Here is a 20,162-nt window from a genome sequence, read left to right on the forward strand (position 1 = left end):
CTGGTTGTCCCACCTTTTTTGGAATCCAGTTTGTTATTTGCACAGGCACATTATTATTAATAATAATAATAATTATTATTATTATTATTATCCTAATGCCAGAATTAATAATAAATACTTTGTGGCATTTTGATTTAGTAATGTAATTATATTAGTTGTGTTACCACCCCACGTCACTAGAGGCAGTAGAAGGCCCAAAAAGATGCGACTAAGGAGCAGATTTAGAAGTACGCCGAAAACTACAGAATTTGTTTAAAACTGTGAGCTGCGTGCTGAAGTAAATAAAAGAGAGAAGTTCAAATACATGCCGACAGTGAAAATTCTTCTTAAAAATGAAGATATATCACATATTTAAAAAGAAATTTAGCGCCCCCTTCACTGGGCCAGGACCCCTCGACCTTGTTAGCTGCCCTGACTAATGCCTAAAGAAAATACAGGGTAGAAATCTAAGCATTTTGAAAACAATTTTATTGAAACCACTGATATTGAAAGACCAACACTTTTGTGATATCTATTAAACACTTTGATCAGACATGACATACTTCAAGATTTTTTAATGGCGAAGAGAACAGGCAATACCAACGACATGGACAAACGACATGAACCACATATGCAGCGAACGCATATGCAACATAGACATATGCAACATAGACATGTGCAGCGAACACATATGCAGCGAACGCATATGCAACATAGACATATGCAACATCTACATATTCAGCAAACACATATGCAGCGAATGCAACATAGACATATGCAACATATTCATATGCGTCATCTACATGCAACATAGACCAACGACATAGACCAATGACACATAGCAACAATATAGACCAACGACATCTACACATATGCCTTCTACTTATTTTTGACACAAATGGAACTCCATATTATCTAACATGATGTAGCATTTAAGCTAACATTAGTTTTTGTTTAATTGGGACAAAAAAAGCTAAGCTTAACTTACAGAATGCACCGAGTTAATGTTATCCAACATGCTATATGCTAACATACCGCAAGATGGTAATGATAGAATTTAAGCTAACATTAAATTTTTAGATGATTTTTACCTAAAAATTAAACCTCCCTTATTTAATGGGTTAAGTCGTGTTAACCAACACGCTAGTTTAAGCCAACATGATATAGATATTTAAGCTAACAGTTTTCTTTTTAACTAATGTTAGCTTATACCTTTACTGCACTATGGGTTAAAAGTCATTGCTTTCTTTAATCCCAAAATTATTCTATATACTTTACCTTTGTAACTATGATTCTGCAATTGAACTAAAATATTTATGCAAATTTCAGCAGTAGCGTTCAGCACCCACTGCATTTTGAAAAGGAAATGCAAGTCATCAAGTGACTTTGTAAGGACTTAAACACATATCTATATATGTAGATAGTGATCTTTAATAGGAAACAGCCACAGCAGAAAATAGAAAAAATATACAACTAAGACAAGCAACACTCCAAATTATTGGAGACAATAATCACACATACTTTGAACAATCAAGAACAATCAAAGAAGAAAAATGTTTACATTGAATATTGCATTTTCTAAGTAAAGGGGAAGATTAATTTATTTGAAAAGCTTAGACTGGTTAATATAATTTGGAACAAATAACAGCATCAGTTTCAGTCTAGTTTTGCTTTAAAGACAAACCTATCAAAGAAGTTTTTAATACAGTAAATTTCAAAGTGCAAAACAATTAATGAAAATCTACAATTAGTGCACAACAGCACATTTTCTTTTGGATTAAAATTTCATTAAAGTAAATCTCATTCACAAATCAATCCTTCAAGTTCATATTGTACATCTTAAAGTATCCAAATGTCAAGAACCAAATGATCACATTTAACAAATTAGAAAATTAAACCATTTCTCCACTTTATAAAGAAGAAAGCCCTGCAGTGTATAACTGCAGTTTTCATCTAAATGACATTTATAGTGAACCTCAACACAGGACATACATGGAAAATAGTTCTACGGCTTTTCACCTGTGTGAATCATCATGTGCCGAGTTAAATTCGGTTTTTGAATAAAACCTTTTCCACAGTTCCCACAAGAAAACGGCTTTTCATCAGTGTGAATCCTGATGTGCTGGGTTAATAGCTGTTTTTGTCTAAAACTTTTTCCACAGGTCACACATGAAAACGGCTTTTCACCTGTGTGAATCCTGATGTGCTGGGTTAATAGATGTTTTAATCTAAAACTTTTACCACAGCTAACACATGAAAACGGCTTTTCACCAGAGTGAATCCTGATGTGCTGGGTTAATAGATGTTTTAATCTAAAACTTTTACCACAGCTAACACATGAAAACGGCTTTTCACCAGAGTGAATCATCATGTGCCGAGTTAAATTCGGTTTTTGAATAAAACCTTTTCCACAGTTCCTACAAGAAAACGGCTTTTCATCAGTGTGAATCCTGATGTGCTCAATTAAACTCTGTCTTTGACTAAAACTTTTTCCACAGGTCACACATGAAAACGGCTTTTCACCTGTGTGAATCATCATGTGCCGAGTTAAATTCGGTTTTTGAATAAAACCTTTTCCACAGTTCCTACAAGAAAACGGCTTTTCATCAGTGTGAATCATCATGTGCTGGGTTAATTGCTGTTTTTGTCTAAAACTTTTCCCACAGTTCCCACAAGAAAACGGCTTTTCACCTGTGTGAATCCTGATGTGCTGGGTTAATAGACGTTTTAATCTAAAACTTTTACCACAGCTAACACATGAAAACGGCTTTTCACCAGAGTGAATCATCATGTGCCGAGTTAAATTCGGTTTTTGAATAAAACTTTTTCCACAGTTCCCACAAGAAAACGGCTTTTCATCAGTGTGAATCCTGATGTGCTGGGTTAATAGCTGTTTTTGTCTAAAACTTTTCCCACAGTTCCCACATGAAAACGGCTTTTCACCAGTGTGCATCCTGATGTGCTCAATTAAACTCCGTCTTTGACTAAAACTTTTTCCACAGGTCACACATGAAAACGGCTTTTCACCTGTGTGAATCATCATGTGCCGAGTTAAATTCGGTTTTTGAATAAAACCTTTTCCACAGTTCCCACAAGAAAACGGCTTTTCATCAGTGTGAATCATCATGTGCTGGGTTAATTGCTGTTTTTGTCTAAAACTTTTCCCACAGTTCCCACAAGAAAACGGCTTTTCATTAGTGTGAATCATCATGTGCTGGGTTAATAGCCGTTTTTGTCTAAAAGTTTTCCCACAGTTCCCACATGAAAACGGCTTTTCACCAGTGTGAATCATCATGTGCTGGGTTAATAGCCGTTTTTGTCTAAAACTTTTCCCACAGTTCCCACAAGAAAACGGCTTTTCACCTGTGTGAATCATCATGTGCTGAGTTAAATTCCATTTTAGACTACAACATTTTCCACAGGTCTCACATGAGAAAGGTTTTCTTCTTTCTTGATTCTGGTTCTCAGCCTCAGCAGCTTCCTGGAAGATGACTTGGTTCCTGTTTGGTTCTGCTTCAGTTTGGTTTGTTTGCTCATCAACAGGAACCACCAGGAAGGTATCAGTCTCCTGTTTTAATTCAACCTGTTCTTCACCTTGACTGCAGTAAACTTCTTTCTCTTCCACTTTTATCTGCTGATCTTCTGGTTCTTCTTGTTCTTGTTTCACCTGCAGAGGTTCTAACTCCTCCTGGTCCGGATTGAAGCTCCTTTCCTGGTTACATATCTCCTCCTCATAAATGTTATGTTGCAGGAAATCTAGACAATAAAACAGAGGAAAATGAAGAATTATTGATTTTATTGAAGTAAATGAGAAAAGAATTTCATAGCTTGGGAGAGAAATCACCAGATAAACTTGGGTTCCCCGACTGCAGTATTCTGATTCCTGATAACAGATTTTTAAAAAGTCGGACTTGTCGATTCCTGTTTTGACCAATAATCTGGAATTTACAAACTAGTAGAAGTTTTTCTGAATCTCTTGTTAGTATAGGTTTGATTCCTGTTCTGGGTTGAATGAACCCAGAAAAAGGCTGCCCTCGCCTGCCCTGCTTGCTCTGTTTTTGTCTTGTCTTTTTCTTTATTTTTGGAGCCTTTCTTTGCACATCCTCCAAATGGGCAAAGATCCAAATGGATCTGGTCAACCGGTCTCTCAATGAAATGGATCAAATTTTCTCAACGAGAAGTCTAGGCACAGGAGAGCCCTCTTGTCCTGCAGGGACACACCCAGCAGGATTCACCCTGGATTCATTCATGATAACAGGATTTCTGCTGATTGGGGCTTGTGGCTGATCGACAAATTTGTGACGGACTTGGCTGAACTAGCGAAAAGTCAGACTGTTGGTGTGGACAGAGACTCAAGTTGGATGCGAGTCTTGCTGAGACTCGCAGCCCAGCTGAGGACTGAAAAACTCTAACAGGATGGAATCGATCTTGGAGAAGTTGCTAGTTTCAGCTCAGTAGAACGATTAAACTAATCTGGATAAATGGGAACTGAGATGTAGCGGAGAGACTTTAGGGGAGATTGAAATTTATAATCTACCCGACCGAAGACTTTCTGTATCCAAATTGGCTTTTCCCGTGTTGCCTTGTGAATGCTGCATATTTCCAATCTCCTGGAAGATATGTAAACATAACGCTCCTTCCCACCTCACCCCCTCCTGTTTCCATGCAGCTGTGGAGCTGAGCACTCCCAAGGACATTCCTTGATAACATCTTATCATACTTCTGCCAGGAGGCTGAGCCACGTGGTTTTATGGCCCTGTGACATCACCGCCTTCACTCATGTCTTTGTTTTGTCTGAATGTTTCCATGTGCACCAATGTGTCCTTTCCTCTTTTTATTTTGTTAGAAACTGTGGAGTACTCACTTTTAACCCCGAAAAGGAATTAGAACAAACTTGGAATCCAGAGACTCTAGTTTATTAGTTACTCTTTAACTTATTTTTCAGAAACTGTACAGTTCTCACTATTTAGACCAATATTAGATTAATTTTTAGATTATTATGCAGAGAGACTCTTATTCTTGTAACCAAAAGAAGAAAATCCCAAACAGCTGACATATCGCGCAACTGAGAGTCCGGTGGATATTAGAGAAATGTGGAAATGTTTATTATTATATGTAAAAGTCATTATTATATATGTTTGTTATGTTTATTCAGTTAAAAATGTTAACTATGAAAAAACATAGTCACCTCCAAATCATAGTGCAGCAAATAGAGCAGCTGCTCCCGTCATCTTTTATCCACCGCCTTTTCTTTTTGTTTCGTCTTTTATCTCTTAAAATGACTCCACAGACTGTCACTATTGTTTCTACATTGTAATCATTCTACATTTGGTCATTCTAAATTCCCGTATGGCATGTTGGGGGTTTTATTGGATTATCCTCTGGAATCGGGATGTTCGTGCGTGGAATCGGTTCGTGTTGCTCCTGCCTTGTGGCTGAACACGAACCGATCAAACCTGTTGTTCTTTTATCAGCTCTGTAGTCACAGAGGTTTGGAGAATCGGTCGACAATCCTTAAATCTTGCCGTCTAAACCAGACTTAAGACTCACAAGCTCTACTCATCTCCTCTCGACCACTGCCCAAATGCTCTGACTCTGGTTGCTATGGTAACGTTTACATATCCCTTCAAAATATCATCCATATGCACCACAAAAACAAACATTTTACTTTTGTGAAAATTTTTACTCATTTTAACTTGACTAACGGGAGCCCTGAGCTTGTTTCTCTGTAACGAGACGGTCCCATCTGGAAGTGATGAGAGACAATGACACCCGAAGTGTTGCTTATATCCACAGCCTGCTGGGTCTCTATGTGGCGAAGCAGCTTGAAGCTTCATTGCCTCATTAGCAGCCGGCATTATAGATCAACTGGTGGCTAAATCAACTGCTGGTGGCAGCTGGAAAAGACTGATGTTTCTGTGGGCGTGGCTTTTTAGGACCCCTTTACCGAACCAGGAAGTAAACAATGCAATAAGCCTAAAGAACTACAAATCTTTGCAAAAATACCATCCAATTCCGTAAAACAACCACTAAGATCTCGGGAATAACTAATTAGAAAGACTTTACTGGTCTAATATGGTATTTCGCTTTTTTTTAAATAAAAGTTTATGTGCAACATCATCAAAACATGTAAATTACGCAGAACTTGTCCTGACTTATGTGTTGCTTCAGAGGTTGAAACTCGTCAAAGGAAGATCGAAATAGATCTCGATGTGGAATGAGCAGATCTCAAAGCAAAGATTATTCCCTGAAAGCCGACATAAATGTTGAAGAGCCTTGGGATTAAAAATTAAATGTTTAAAAAGATCGACTGGCTGTGTAATTTTTCCACATATTCCTCATATTGTGATATTTCAAATAGGTATCCACAGAAACTATAGCGAAATCTTTTTAACTCTTTCTGTAACGCTACACTTTATTTCCTAGCTCATTTACAGAAGACATGGCTACCGCAGATCTATGTGGCAGTGTCATTTCTTCCTTATTGTTGATATTTTTTCTCGTCTTTATTCTTTTCATCAAGTGGCCGTAATTCTCAACCATATGAGACATCGCTGAAAAAACAATTGTCTTATATACTTTTACATCAGAAACAGGTTAAAATTTTCACTCGAACTGAGATTCTGAAAGTGCCACCAATTAATCCAGGCCTGGTTCTTAAAGTGTGGGGTGTCCGTTATATGACAATCAATGACAGCTAGGAACATCGGACTCTCAGCTATCGTCATAGCTTGGTAGTTAAAACGGCGCTCTTGGAACTCAGCGACCGCTGGTACGAATTAGTTAGCAGCGCCATCGTCTGTTTCCCTTTTTGGACCAGTCTATTTTATTGTCTACAAAAATAAATAATATAATTCACTTGCTGCCAACATTTTGGAGGTAGTGTTGTTTAACAGGTTTGCCAGACAAACTTTAACTGTAAGAATATTGTCAGATTACCAAGGTGCACAGCTTTGCTTCTGCAGCCGAGTGAAGTCTTAAAGTGAAAATGAAATAATGTGGCTTTCATTAAATAAACAATGAATTAGTTTACATGATATTATAACTGTTTATATTTATTGATACGTTTGCAGAGCATGTCAGTCAACATAAGACTGAACAGACGTAAAACGATCGTCATTACTCTAACAATGTTGGGTGGTAGTACAAATTCTGTTTAGTACAGTCTTCTTTGAAGTGGGGTATATTTTAGTGACCTTTTAATGTATTCTTCAATGTTCCTTCATACCATTATGTTTTGAAGAGCTCTTAGAGAAAGTAGAGACATTTTCATATCTGTTTATTTACGTTTGTCGCGTTTTGATCAGGAAACGACAAAGCCACCTAATTTTTTACAAACATCTGCGTTGAGGACCCCGTTTGGCTGTCACTAGTGTTGAGATGCTTTACCAAAGCCGAGAAAGAGTCACACGCTGTTAGACAAAGGGCCCATAGTAAAGAGTTACATTTTTTGATTCTGTTAGACACCAAGGTCAATTTCTCACGAGAAACAGAAACTTATCAGGCCACAGAGACATGGTGTGATTTCAGGGAGTGTCTTCCGTCCATATAATCAGCTACCCTCCTCTTTCTCCTCAGACGCTGCACAGACTTTTTTAGAAACTCTTCTCGGATGTAATGGTAAAGTGTCTCCTTTCAGCGCTGAAAGTTAATAAAATAAGTAAAGTCTGAATGCTTTTCTTGGCTGATTTTATGCTCCGTGTGTCAATACAAATTATGATTCATCGATTGAGACTCTCGTTCTCAACACTAGTTAATCTTAATCTTAATGCTGCGGCTCGTTCTGTTTTAATTTGATTTCCCTTCGTCAACAGCTTGCAAACTGTTTCCCAGTAGAGAACACACGGACAAATACTGTAGATATGGCTCATAATCTGTTGGTGGTATCTGACAGTAATGTAGGAACGTTTATAATTATAATTTCGGCTAGTCAGTTTGGATATCACCACCAACAACATTAGCTGTTAACTTTATATCATTTAGATGAGATTTTATTACAGTACAACTTATCGACATTACTTGATATTCCTTTCCATTTGGACACGTAAACACCACAAGCAACACCATCAGGTATGTGAGTTAAATTTTATTAAATATGATGATAACCACCTCATTGCTTAGCGACACTTAGTAAGTAGTAAGTGTTTCTAAACAACTTACTATTTACATTTTGCTTCTATGTAATGTAAGCAACTCGCATAACAGGTACTTGAGAGTCAATTCCAATGTTTTTCTGATTCAGTGATGGTTATAAAAAGCAGAAACTATCCACTTAGGTTTACATTGAGACTATTCATGAGTTAGAATTAATGTATTCTGGTGAACTTGAATGCAAGTGGGATTGCGTTATTCATTTATCTGGTTATGCTCAAATGCGGTGTTTTCTTTAGAAAATTGTTTTGAAACATAATTTTAACATGCAACATTAAACATATAAGCGTCCAACGGGATTTATAGTAAAGTTTTGCAAACGGTTTTCATGCAAGTAGCATTTTTCAACAGGCATCGACACAGCCACCTACAATTTGGAAACAACTGCGGTGCGCATAGGTTTCAACCAGTTGATTTAGCAACCAGTTGATCTATAACACCGGTCGCCGCATGTTAGCGGGCTTGTAATGTGGGACTCACCTACCGGTCTGGGATAAATAAAAATAATACATAAAACAGAAATATTTAATTATTTCTTGCATGGCCCGGTACCAATTGGTCCACGGACCGGTTCCCATCCGCGGCCCGGGGCTTGGGGACCACTGTTTTAAACCATCGCTTTGCTTTATGTTTATAATCGTTGTCGTGCTGGAAGCTGAAACTCAATTCAACTGTATTTTTCCTGTTTTGTAATGTAACTCTCTTTATTAATACAGGAGGGAGAAGCATAAAAACTTAAACAACTGAGGTTACTGGCTCCATTTTATCTCTACATGAATTAGCCATTTCCACAGCATAATTGTGACGTCTGTGTTAATTTATACGGGAGGGGAACAGTTACTAGAATGATCCTTGTACAGAAATCTTCATACATTTAGACCTTAACCTAAATCCAAACGCTGGTGTTTCCTACCTATCCGGTGTAAAATAATCCGGGGAGTCCGGGAGAAATCCAGCAGTCTGCGCTGATCATCCATCTCTTCCTCCGACTTTGACGATTATTCCTTTAAACTCTGTGAAAGTTTCTTCAGCAGGATTAACTGCTCGTTGAGAAACTCGTTTAGACAAACTCTCGAAAATTCAACAAAGCAAACCGTGCGCCATCTTGTTCTTCCTCCTATTCTTCTTCCTTGGGATTTTATGATTGTCGGCATTCACATTGTTGCATTACCGCCCCCTTCTGGATAATACGAGCAAATCGGGTGAAGTATTTTGCCCAAGGACTCAACAGCTGAGACGGATGGGGGAGAGGGGGCGTTCAGACCGGCAACCCAGGGCCGGCTCAAGTAAACTAAGCAGCCGCGTAGGGCCCCAAGACCACCAAGGGGCCCCCTTAGTGGAGCAATTTTTTTTTTCTTTAGTAATAATTTCTATGTAATTATAATATCAAAAAGACGCAATCTCACTATAACCTGATTTGTTTTTGCTACAATATATATTTGATAATGTATGTAGAAATAATTATTTTATGCATAAAAAGAAAAAAAAACTGCTCTTGGGGCCCCCTGGTGGCAGCGGTAGGTACCGCACGCTTCGCCGGTAACGAGCTGCCGTGCAACGAGCAGCAGACCAAAGGTCCAAAACTCCGTTAGAAAAACAATGTCTCAAAAACGGACTTATCCTTCAGGGAGGGAGAAAAGAAAGAGGAATAACAGAAAAAAGCCAAGATAAAGGTTTGTCTTACCATGTCTTTGTAATGTAATGTAAAAGATTTGTAAAGCTGCCAATACAAAATTAGCTTGAACGATCCAGTTCAACGGCTAAACATTTATGCGAAGGTCTTTGAGTTTGTGTGTGTGGGGTACTAGTTGGTGGGGTTAGTTTGTTTTCCTTTTCAGTTTCCACCGTTTGTCCACCAGAGGGTGCCATCAGGCTGTTTTTAAGGAGGGCGTGCAGGTGTTATACCGAGAATTGCAGCGACAGAGCCCCCTCATAACTTTGGCAAATAAAGAGCAAATGTTACCATATTCACATAATTTGTTGTTTATGAAAGAAAGATTAAACTCAGTTAAGGACTTGCAGGTAGATTAATGTGTTCCCATTTTATGGAGGGGGAACGGATTATTTCAGGCAGCTGAAATATCCATTCTCTCCTCTCCTCCCCCATAACTTTGGTAAATGAAGAGTAAGAAATTCTCAAAAATTGTTGTGTGATAACATGTAGTATACTAGAAATTTCCTCTTAATCCAGTAATCTGTCATATTTTGCATTAGAACAAGATTTACCAGAAAGTCTACACTCTTTTCAGTAAGTCTTAATTTTTGATGCCCTGCTGTCATCCAGTTTCCATCCTGTTATATGAGGAATGAAAAATTCTAAAAACACACAACATGTTGGAAACCTGTGTTTGGTGGCTTAAGTGACAAAAGTTGGAAAAATTATCTTGGCGTTTAGAATAACAGAAAAGAGTGTAAGAAGATTTCCACATAAGACCTCGTTTATTAATTTATTTTACGTTTTGTTATTGCTTCTTTTAAAAACAGCAGCTGCTGATTAAAACGAATGTTACAACCTTTACATGATTATATGAGTTCTATTTTACTGAGAAATCGATCAGAAGTGCCGTGAAAATGGTCAGATCCGCCTCTCTGGCTGCAATGCTCGCTCCCGACGCAGGGAAACAGAATTTAGCACAAGACCGTCGGTTACATGAACCACAGTGGCAACAGGTCTACTGCCACCATCTACTGGGCTGAAATATAAGGTGATAAACATGCTAAAGAAAAACTCTAAACCTTTATTCCCAAATGAAACATTACATTTAATTAGCTCCTAAGACATTAGTATAAATTTTAGATCTATCTAAAGACACATAATCCGTTTTAATATAAAAAGGACAATCTTTCACAGAAGACCGCTCAGCAGGAAAGACCAAAATATTGTTACAACTAAGTTGAGAGAAACATCAAATTATTGAAGACAATCACACATACTTTATACAATCAATCCATAAAAGTTAGTGTAGTGAATTTTGCATTTACTGTAAAGTACGAATGGATTTATTTATTATTAAATAGGTAGTTAGACTGATTAATATAATTTGAAACAAATGAAAGCGTCAATTTCCATATTTTGCTTAAAAGACAAACCTATCAGATATTTTACAGATTTGAGAACACCGACCAATTTTAGTATGTTCTGTTTTTGATTGTAAAAAAAAAAACTTATCCAATTATAAATACTTATCTTTCCTCCATTAAGCATTTTGGGAATTTTATTCATTAAGGAAATGTGATACCCATCTGCATCAGGTAACACTGAAAAAAACTTCAATCAGAAAACAGTTTATGTTTATTAATTATTTTAAGCATCATCTTCATCAGCCCCTTCATCCTTCATGTTTAAAACTCAACTTTTTGTTATGTTGTGGAAAAAAAATCTGGATTTTAAGCAGGAGAAGAGCCTGTGGTCTCGCGTTAGCTTGTCGAGAAAAGTCGAGCTCATCCCACTTCCCCATGCTGGAGATTTTAGTTTAATAGTAACAATAAATAAAGTTATCTTTAAAACTAATTATACAGGTGACATAAAGACCCAACAGTAGAGTCAGACGGTAATAAAATTAATCTGATTGTGTGTGTTGTTATAGTGTCCTGCAAACTTTGCTTTAATTCTACTTTTTTCTATTTAATCATAAAAAAATCATAGTCAGGCAGAAAGAGAGTCATGGAACAGGAAGAGCAGGTTTCCTGAAGAAAGAGGAAGTTTCCAGCCTGCAGTGAATAAAAATAGTTCAGATTGCTCATCTCAGAGCATTAAAGGTTTAAAGAATAAAATCTAAACATTTTGAGTAATTGGATAAAACCCAGAGTAAAATACTTAAATTAATAACAATAACTTAGAAATAAGCCAATAATTAATATTGGTTTAACCAGTGGTTGATGTTGGTTTGATTATAAGAATATTTACACTTACTCTTACACTTGTGGAAATACTTACAGGTGAAAGAAGTAACTGTAACATGGTGTCAAATAATTAGATTTCCAGAAATGTCTGTAATAACTCACATCATGATTATAATAAGAGTAACTAATAAGTAATGGTTATTATAATAGTATAACGGCTTTCCACCCATATGAGTTCTCATGTGAGCCTCAAAAGCAGATCTGAAAGCAAAACGTTTTTCACAGATGGCACATGAGAAAGGTTTTCTTCTTTTCTGATTTTGGTTCTCAGCTTCAGCAGCTTCCTGGTTCCTGACTTGGTTCCTATTTGGTTCTGATTCAGTGTGAGATGTTTGTTCATAAACAGGAACCACCATGCAGGTATCAGTCTCTCACTGCATTTTCAAAGGAAATGCAAGTGATCAAGTGACTTTGCAAGGACTTAATCAAACTTATATCTATATGCGTAGAGATTAAATTAGCTTCAACTTTAAAAAAAGATGGTGATCTTTAATGGAAAACAGCCACAGCAGAAAATAGAAAAAATATACAACTAAGACAAGCAACACACTAGGGGTGTAGTGATACAATAATTTCACGATACGATACGGTATACGATATTCTGGTCACAATACGATATGTATCTTGATATTTGTTTAGCGATACAATTCGCTACAATTCAGTGCATTTTTAAGATTTTCTGAAAGATTTTAGAAGGACAGAGTGATTTTAGTGACATTTTGTGTTCCATAGACTTGAATTTAGTGAACTGAAAACTGATTAAAAGCACCAACTACACAATACCTGACTCTGATTGGACAGTCTAACAGTCTGCAGCTGGACAAAATGAATCAAAGACGCAGTGAGAGAATTAGTTTCTGTCATTTAATTCATGTGGATTTGACATAAAACTCAAAAGTTTAAACTGTAATCCAGGAGCAGAGTGGGGAGATTATCAGCCTCTGTTCAAATGATTGCACTTATGTTTTTTCTTTTGGACACTGTGGCTGCATTTTGGAGTAAAAATGCAGCCACAAATGCAGTCTTTTGGACTATGGAGAAAAAGGCTTTTCTACCTTGTCTCCCGGAGTTAGCCGTAGCTGTAAGCTGTTTACTACTAACTGCTAAAGTAGTGGCTCCGCCTCACCCCGTAGTGATTGACTCCCTGCAGCTACGCAGCGCCGCTATTCCCCTGCTTGGATCTCTAAGTAGCTGCCTCTCAGACTGCCAGCATCTCATAGTACTCTCAGTCTCTGATACTCTTTGTCTGTTGCTAATAAGAATGATCGATCAGCCATTGGTATCATGGAAATCCTCACTGCGCCGCGGATTCCGGCTGCGGGTTTTTCCCTCTTCGTCTTCCTGCTCAAAACACAAGCGCCACTGCGCGCCCGGATGTTATCAACCCATGTTCATTCTTCAGGTATTCCTTTATATACAGAACAGAAGCCGCTAAGCTAAAAACTAATTACGAAGTGAATGCTACCAGTCAAAATTTGCATTAATTTCGTGATTTCACTGCTTTTGCAGCTGCTCCGTTCGCGCCGCTACTCCTTTCCGCTTCTCCTTCACGGTTACTGGCGCAACTTTACTTCGTTCCTCAGCAACAAAATACAGCCCATTGTTATTTATTGAAGATTTTACATTTCCAAAAACACAGGACTCTAATGTTTCGTTTCGTTTCGTACGTTTGGAAGCTCATTCCCTCTCACATAATCGGAAAAGCCGGGGAATGGCGGCGCTTTTGACATTTCTCTGACATTTGGAAAAATATGGTTTACTAATTTTAGCATAACTCCGGTTATACTTGGCCTATTAACACAATTTAAAAACTGGTGTGTAGTTTATAATGTGCACTTTAAGCTCGAGTTGAAAGTTAGACTGAGGGAGGCGGAGTCTTGCTGCTATGCCGTAACAAACTAGTCATTAAAAAGAGCCGTCAGGCTATGGACCCCTATGGTTTAATGGATCGATACTCGCGGATGAAAAATCGATACTTTCCAAGGGCGGAAAATATCGATATATATATATATATCGCCAAATTGATTTATTTATACAGCCCTACAACACACCAAGTTATTGGAGATAATAATCACACATAATTTGTATAATCAAGAACAGTCAATGAAGGAAAATATGTTTATATTGAATGTTGCATTTTCCAAGTAAAAGGGCAGGTTAATTTATTTGAAAAGCTTTTACATAGACTGGTTAATATAATTTGAAACAAATAACAGGATCAGTTTCAGTCTAGTTTTGCTTTAAAGACAAACCTATTAAAGAATTTTTTATACAGTAAATTTCAAAGTGCAAAACAAGAAAGCCCTCCTGTGTATAATTCCATTTTTCATCTAAATGACTTTTATAGTGAACCTCAACACAGGACATACATGTTAAATAGTTCTACAGTTTTTCACCTTTGTGAATCATCATGTGCTGAGTTAAATGATGTTTTCTACAAAAACTTTTTCCACAGTTACCACATGAAAACGGCTTTTCACCAGTGTGAATCATCATGTGACGAGTTAAATTCGGTTTTTGACTAAAACCTTTTCCACAGGTCACACATGAAAACGGCTTTTCACCTGTGTGAATCATCATGTGCTGAGTTAAAAAACGTTTTTGACTAAAACCTTTTCCACAGTTCACACATGAAAACGGCTTTTCATCAGTGTGAATCATCATGTGCCGAGTTAAATTAGTTTTTTGACTAAAACCTTTTCCACAGTTCACACATGAAAACGGCTTTTCACCTGTGTGAATCATCATGTGCCGAGTTAAAAAATGTTTTAGACTAAAACTTTTTCCACAGTTCGCACATGAAAATGGCTTTTCACCAGTGTGAATCCTGATGTGCTGAGTTAATAGACGTTTTAGTCTAAAACTTTTTCCACAGGTCACACATGAAAACGGCTTTTCACCTGTGTGAATTATCATGTGCCGAGTTAAATTTGTTTTTTGACTAAAACTTTTTCCACAGTTCACACATGAAAAAGGCTTTTCACCTGTGTGAATCATCATGTGAGCCTCAAAAGTAGATCTGAAAGCAAAACGCTTTCCACAGGTCACACATGAGAAAGGTTTTCTTCTTTTCTGATTTTGGTTCTCAGCTTCAGCAGCTTCCTGGAAGATGACTTGGTTCCTGTTTGGTTCTGATTCAGTGAGAGATGTTTGTTCATAAAGAGGAATCACCATGCAGGTATCAGTCTCCTGTTTTAACTCAATCTGTTCTTCATCCTGACTGCAGTAAACTTCTTCCACTTCCACTTTTATCTGATGATGTTCTAGATCCTCCTGCTCTTGTTTTATTTGTTGATCTTCTGGTTTTTCCTGTTCTTGTTTCACCTGCAGAGGTTCTAACTCCTCCTGGTCCAGAGTGGATCTCCTCTCCTGCTTATAAATGTTACACTGCAGAGAATCTGGAGAAGAAAACAGAAAAAGAGGAATTGACTTCATTGAAGTAAATGAAAAACTTTCATCATTTAAGAGAGAAATCACACAAAAAAAAAATTCAAGTGTGGAAAGAGATCAGTTCACATATCCAGTTGACCTTTGGAGACTTCTCTTATGGCCAGGGGTCTCCTCATGTGCAGCTTATGTGGCCCGTTTTCATTTCACACTTCGCCACAAACTCTCTTTCCCACTCCGGTGGACAAATACGACGATGACGACAAAACTAATGACAGCAAACATGAAGAATCGGCACTTTGTTTCCTGATGCAGCGCGAGGGACAAAATCACAAGACAAAAATAAAAATTGTTGACCAAAGACATGAGATGTAGGTTGCAGCAGGTTTATTGAGGGACGTCGTCAGCCTGTCGTGAGCCAACAATGTTGATAATCCACCAGAGGCTACTAGTCTACCGAGCATGAATTACAATCGCAACCTCCCCACCGACTCTGTTTTGTGTTTTGTACGATTTGTGTTTTGTACAATTGCGTAACTCTTAAGAGCCACGCTATAATATGCGCGTAAAAAAAAAACAAAAAAAAAAAACAAACACCAAGTCTATTTCACATCAGTATTTCTGGGTTTTGTTGATCTTCGACGTGAAGCATGAAGCAACATACACACTCCAGACAGAGAAGAAAATTATCCTTTCCTCGATCAACCACAGATACCATGGCAATATATGAAACTCTAAATTTTCATACTTGGTCAGACATCTATTCCCGACCGGCATGTCTACACGAAGCTGAAGTTGGTTTCCAATTCTAGCTTCCGATTTGGGAAATGGCTAAAGGGCTATTCCACCCAATTTTTCACTACCTTCCGCATCTTTAATTGACTCTAGTTTAGAAACACCTGGACTCTTCAAATTTGGACAGGATTATTCTACTGTAATAGAATATTTAAAACCATATTTGGGTTTTATGAAACCTTTATCGGAGTTGTGAAACCTCAATAAAGGTTGATTTTACCACTTTTTTTGCATCTGGACCACGCTAGAACTGACCCAGCTCCAACACTACAACACCTAGACATTTCAAACAAGCACTGGATTATTCTCAACTAGTAGCAGAATATTTAGGACCAGGTTTGGGATTTGTGAAACTTTTTCATTATTTGTACTGAAACACAACCAATAACTATAAACTGAATTAATACAAAAACGTTACAGTGAATTCTGCATATGGATTATTTGTAGAGTGTAAATATTCTTGTTTACTGTCCAATTTATGTTTTTTATTAGCTGATTTTATTGTTATTACCAAATCATTTAACTTTAACATACCAAATAAGAAATGTGCAATTTTATCATGGAGATTATGAGAAAAAGGGAAAGTTATCAACTTTTTGTAAGTGTTACACACTCGATTATGAATAAATAAATTAAACCAGGACATCTGACAAAATCATTTGCTTATTTTGAGTTTTCTTTTCATTCTGCTCAAAATGTTTAGCCAGGGGCATACAAATAATTCACTCCAAGATTGAAGAGTTTAGATGTACTTTTGGAGCTGCAGAAGGTCTAGTGTGATCCAGAAGCAAAACAGGGACTGAAATCACCATTTCTCAAAGTTTAACATGAAAAAGTTTCACAAATCAGATAAAAGTTTCACAAATCTCAAACATGGTTCTAAATATTCTGCTGTTAGAGAAGTATTACCCAGTCCAGGTTTGAAGAGTCTAGTTGTTGTAGTTTTTAAACTAGAGCCGATTAAAGTCTATTTTTTTAAATAAATAGATGAAAAGATAAAAACATCGGAGACATCAAAACCCACACTAACCCTAATTTAGCCATCGGTCACTGTGGTGTGACCTCACTCGATAATTCATATCATGACAAGTAGAATGTGTCTGTTCTCATGTTGACCAACTGTTGTGTCGTACGTTGTGCCGCGAGTTTGTTATGGTCCAATAAATGAGAATCTCGCACAAAATCATTGTTCTTTGTTGTACCCTTCCTACCACCATGCGTCTCACAGCTTACCGTGGTGACATAACAGTACACGTAACATAACAGTATTGCTACTTCGCATTAGCCATACTTAGCATTAATGCTAATGGTAATTAGCAGTAGCAATGGGAAAAAAACACAAGTGTACTTTGGTGCAAACGTTTCAGACTTGACCATGTTTTTATGTACACAATAAGTAGCTTACAGAATAGCTGTGTGACAAAAGGATGATTTATTATGCGCGCGCGCACGCGCGCACGCACGCACGCACGCACACACACACACACACACACACACACACACACACACACACACACAGAGAGAGACTAGGTGCTGTACGAAATGATAAACGAGACGCACAACAACTCACGGCGATACTCGCACACGTGAATAAAAGCATGCCAGGAGGCCGAGTTACACAAAGTTACACGCGAGGGCTAATAAAACATTTTTACGGGAAAAGAACATTTACTAAAATGATCCTCATACAGAAAGGCGCAGACCTTAACCTGCATCCAAACGCTGCTGTTTCCTACCTATTCGGTGTAAAATAATCCGGGGAGTCCGGGAGAAATCCAGCAGTCTGCGCTGATCATCCATCTCTTCCTCCGACTTGACCATGATTTCTTTAAACTCTGTAAATGTTTCTTCAGCAGCAGTTAACCGCTCGTTGATAAACTAGTTTAAGCCGGACTGAAGATATTTTTAGAGAAAGACTCAAACATTCAACAGGACAGACCGCGTGCTGTCTTCTTCCTCCTTCTCCTCTTTCTTCTTCTTCTTCTTGATTTCAACGGCAGCTTGCATCCATTATTGTTGCACTACTGCCATCTATCGGGTCCCAATATCTCTACCTCAAATTCTCATAATGATCCCAGAATTAAAAAAACAAAACAAAAAATCTTCTTTTTTCCCCCGAATACTGTTGAGCTGATCAACCACATTCTTAAATTTCAATTCCCCATTAAAACGTATTTCTGTTTTAATAATCTTCTTTGATTTATATATTTTCTACAACTCATAAAAACATGTTCCATTGTTTCTACAGTATCACACCAACTACATAAACCAGTAAGATGTTTCCCCATCTTAAAAATAGTTCCATTTAAGAAACTGTGCCCGGTTCTTCTATTTATCATTATCTCCTCCCTCCTGTTTATTCCTCTAATCCTTACTACATCAACTGTATTTTGTATCTTACAAATGCCTTCCATTTATTTCAATATCCCACCTATTTTTCCATATCTTCTTGCTTTCTCTCCAAACTATACTTTTGCCTTCAGATTTAGATAACTTTACTGGCATTGCAATATCTTATTTTTAATAGCCTCCTTAGCCAACCTATCTGCTTTTTCCATCCATCCATTTTCTATACTTGAAATAACATTTCATTTCATATCTGCCTCCTCAAGTTTACTTATTTCAAGCTTCTTACAAGGATTGTAAAAATTTCTAATCAATATTACCTTCTCTTCTACCCATATTTCAATTGCTACATACTCCAAATCTCCTTTCCTTTCAATTATTTCATGTGAAATACCTTCCTTAATCAGAGAAAGACACCAACCCCATTTCCTTCTTCTCTATCATATTTAACTGCAATATATCCATAAAAGGCTTCAGCCAAGTTTCCTGTATACTGTTGTTGCGCAACCCCCCCCCCCCCTTCTCTCTCTCTCTCTCTACTTCCCCTTCTGAGGAAACCTGCTCTGAACTATTTTTATTCACTGCAGGCTGGAAACTTCCTCTTTCTTCAGGAAACCTGCTCTTCCTGTTCCATGACTCTCTTTCTGTCTGATTATGATTTTTTATGATTAAATAGAAAAAAAGTAGAATTAAAGCAAAGTTTGCAGGACACTATAACAACCCACACAACCAGATTAATTTTATTACCGTCTGACTCTACTGTTGGGTCTTGATGTCACCTGTATAATCAGTTTTAAAGATAACTTTATTTATTGTCATTATTAAACTAAAATCTCCAGCATGGGGAAGTGGGCTGAGCTCGACTTTTCTCGACACCCCCTCCTCGAGGTCAGACCTTTCACATGCTGGGAACCCAACACCCTCCTGCAGGTCTGCGTCCTCATCCTCTGGAAAGAGAAGATGGTCCTCTGGGATTTGAAGGATGCAGATCCTCTGTTGTCACCAAGGCCACCGCAGCTTGGGATGTGAAGATGCAGATTCTCAAAACTCCACTGCTCTCTGACAATACAAATTATATCAGGTTTTACTTCCTGCTCATAAATAAACAGTTTAAAATCTTGACCATTTGACAAAAGACTCCTTGCATTCCATTGTAAGATTAAAATTATCCTTCTTGTGTTGCTTGACCCTTATTTCTTCCCACCGAATATTCTTCCAATCTAAGCTATGGCCTTCTGCCTTAACAATAATCTGAATCCTTTCCGTTGTTGATTTCACATCTGAAGTTGCATTTATTACTCCTGCAATAAAAGTCACCATTTTCGTTTTTTTCCTCTTCTATTTTCTTTTTAACCATTTCCATAACGTTTGGGATTACTTGTTTTTCTCCTGTCAAAGATTTTCCATTTTATTTTTCATTTTCAACCACTTCACATGCTTCTGCATATGTTACTTTCTGCATAACTTTTGTTTTCTGTATAATTGTTTGCCATTTCATCACTTCACATCCCCAAAAAGCAACACGATGCTCTACACTATGGTCTCCTCCACAACTACAGCACTTTGGTTTAACTCCAACTCCACATTTTCCATATTCATGG

The 20,162-nt window shown here is 37.5% G+C and overlaps 1 protein-coding gene across 2 annotated transcripts; it reads right to left on the bottom strand.

Annotated features, from left to right (window-relative positions):
• Positions 1-1,394: 1,394 nt before the first annotated feature.
• Positions 1,395-18,991, bottom strand: LOC106908824 (uncharacterized). Of its 2 annotated transcripts, XM_088009853.1 has the most exons (3): positions 17,952-18,991; positions 14,598-15,431; positions 1,395-3,342 (listed from the first exon to the last, which is right to left on the bottom strand). In XM_088009853.1, the coding sequence occupies exons 1-3, from the start codon at positions 18,034-18,036 to the stop codon at positions 1,985-1,987; spliced, it is 2,277 nt and encodes a 758-aa protein (XP_087865979.1). In that variant the 5' UTR covers positions 18,037-18,991; the 3' UTR covers positions 1,395-1,984. The 2 variants fall into 2 exon arrangements, with proteins under 2 accessions (XP_087865979.1, XP_087865978.1); XM_088009852.1 differs by lacking the exons at positions 14,598-15,431; positions 17,952-18,991 and adding an exon at positions 9,044-9,258 and having other exon boundaries at positions 1,395-3,735.
• Positions 18,992-20,162: the final 1,171 nt, after the last annotated feature.

This window comes from Poecilia mexicana, unplaced genomic scaffold (assembly GCF_051168715.1).
Source record: "Poecilia mexicana isolate PSO_F unplaced genomic scaffold, ASM5116871v1 scaffold_11, whole genome shotgun sequence".
NCBI classification, from domain to species: Eukaryota; Metazoa; Chordata; class Actinopteri; order Cyprinodontiformes; family Poeciliidae; genus Poecilia; species Poecilia mexicana.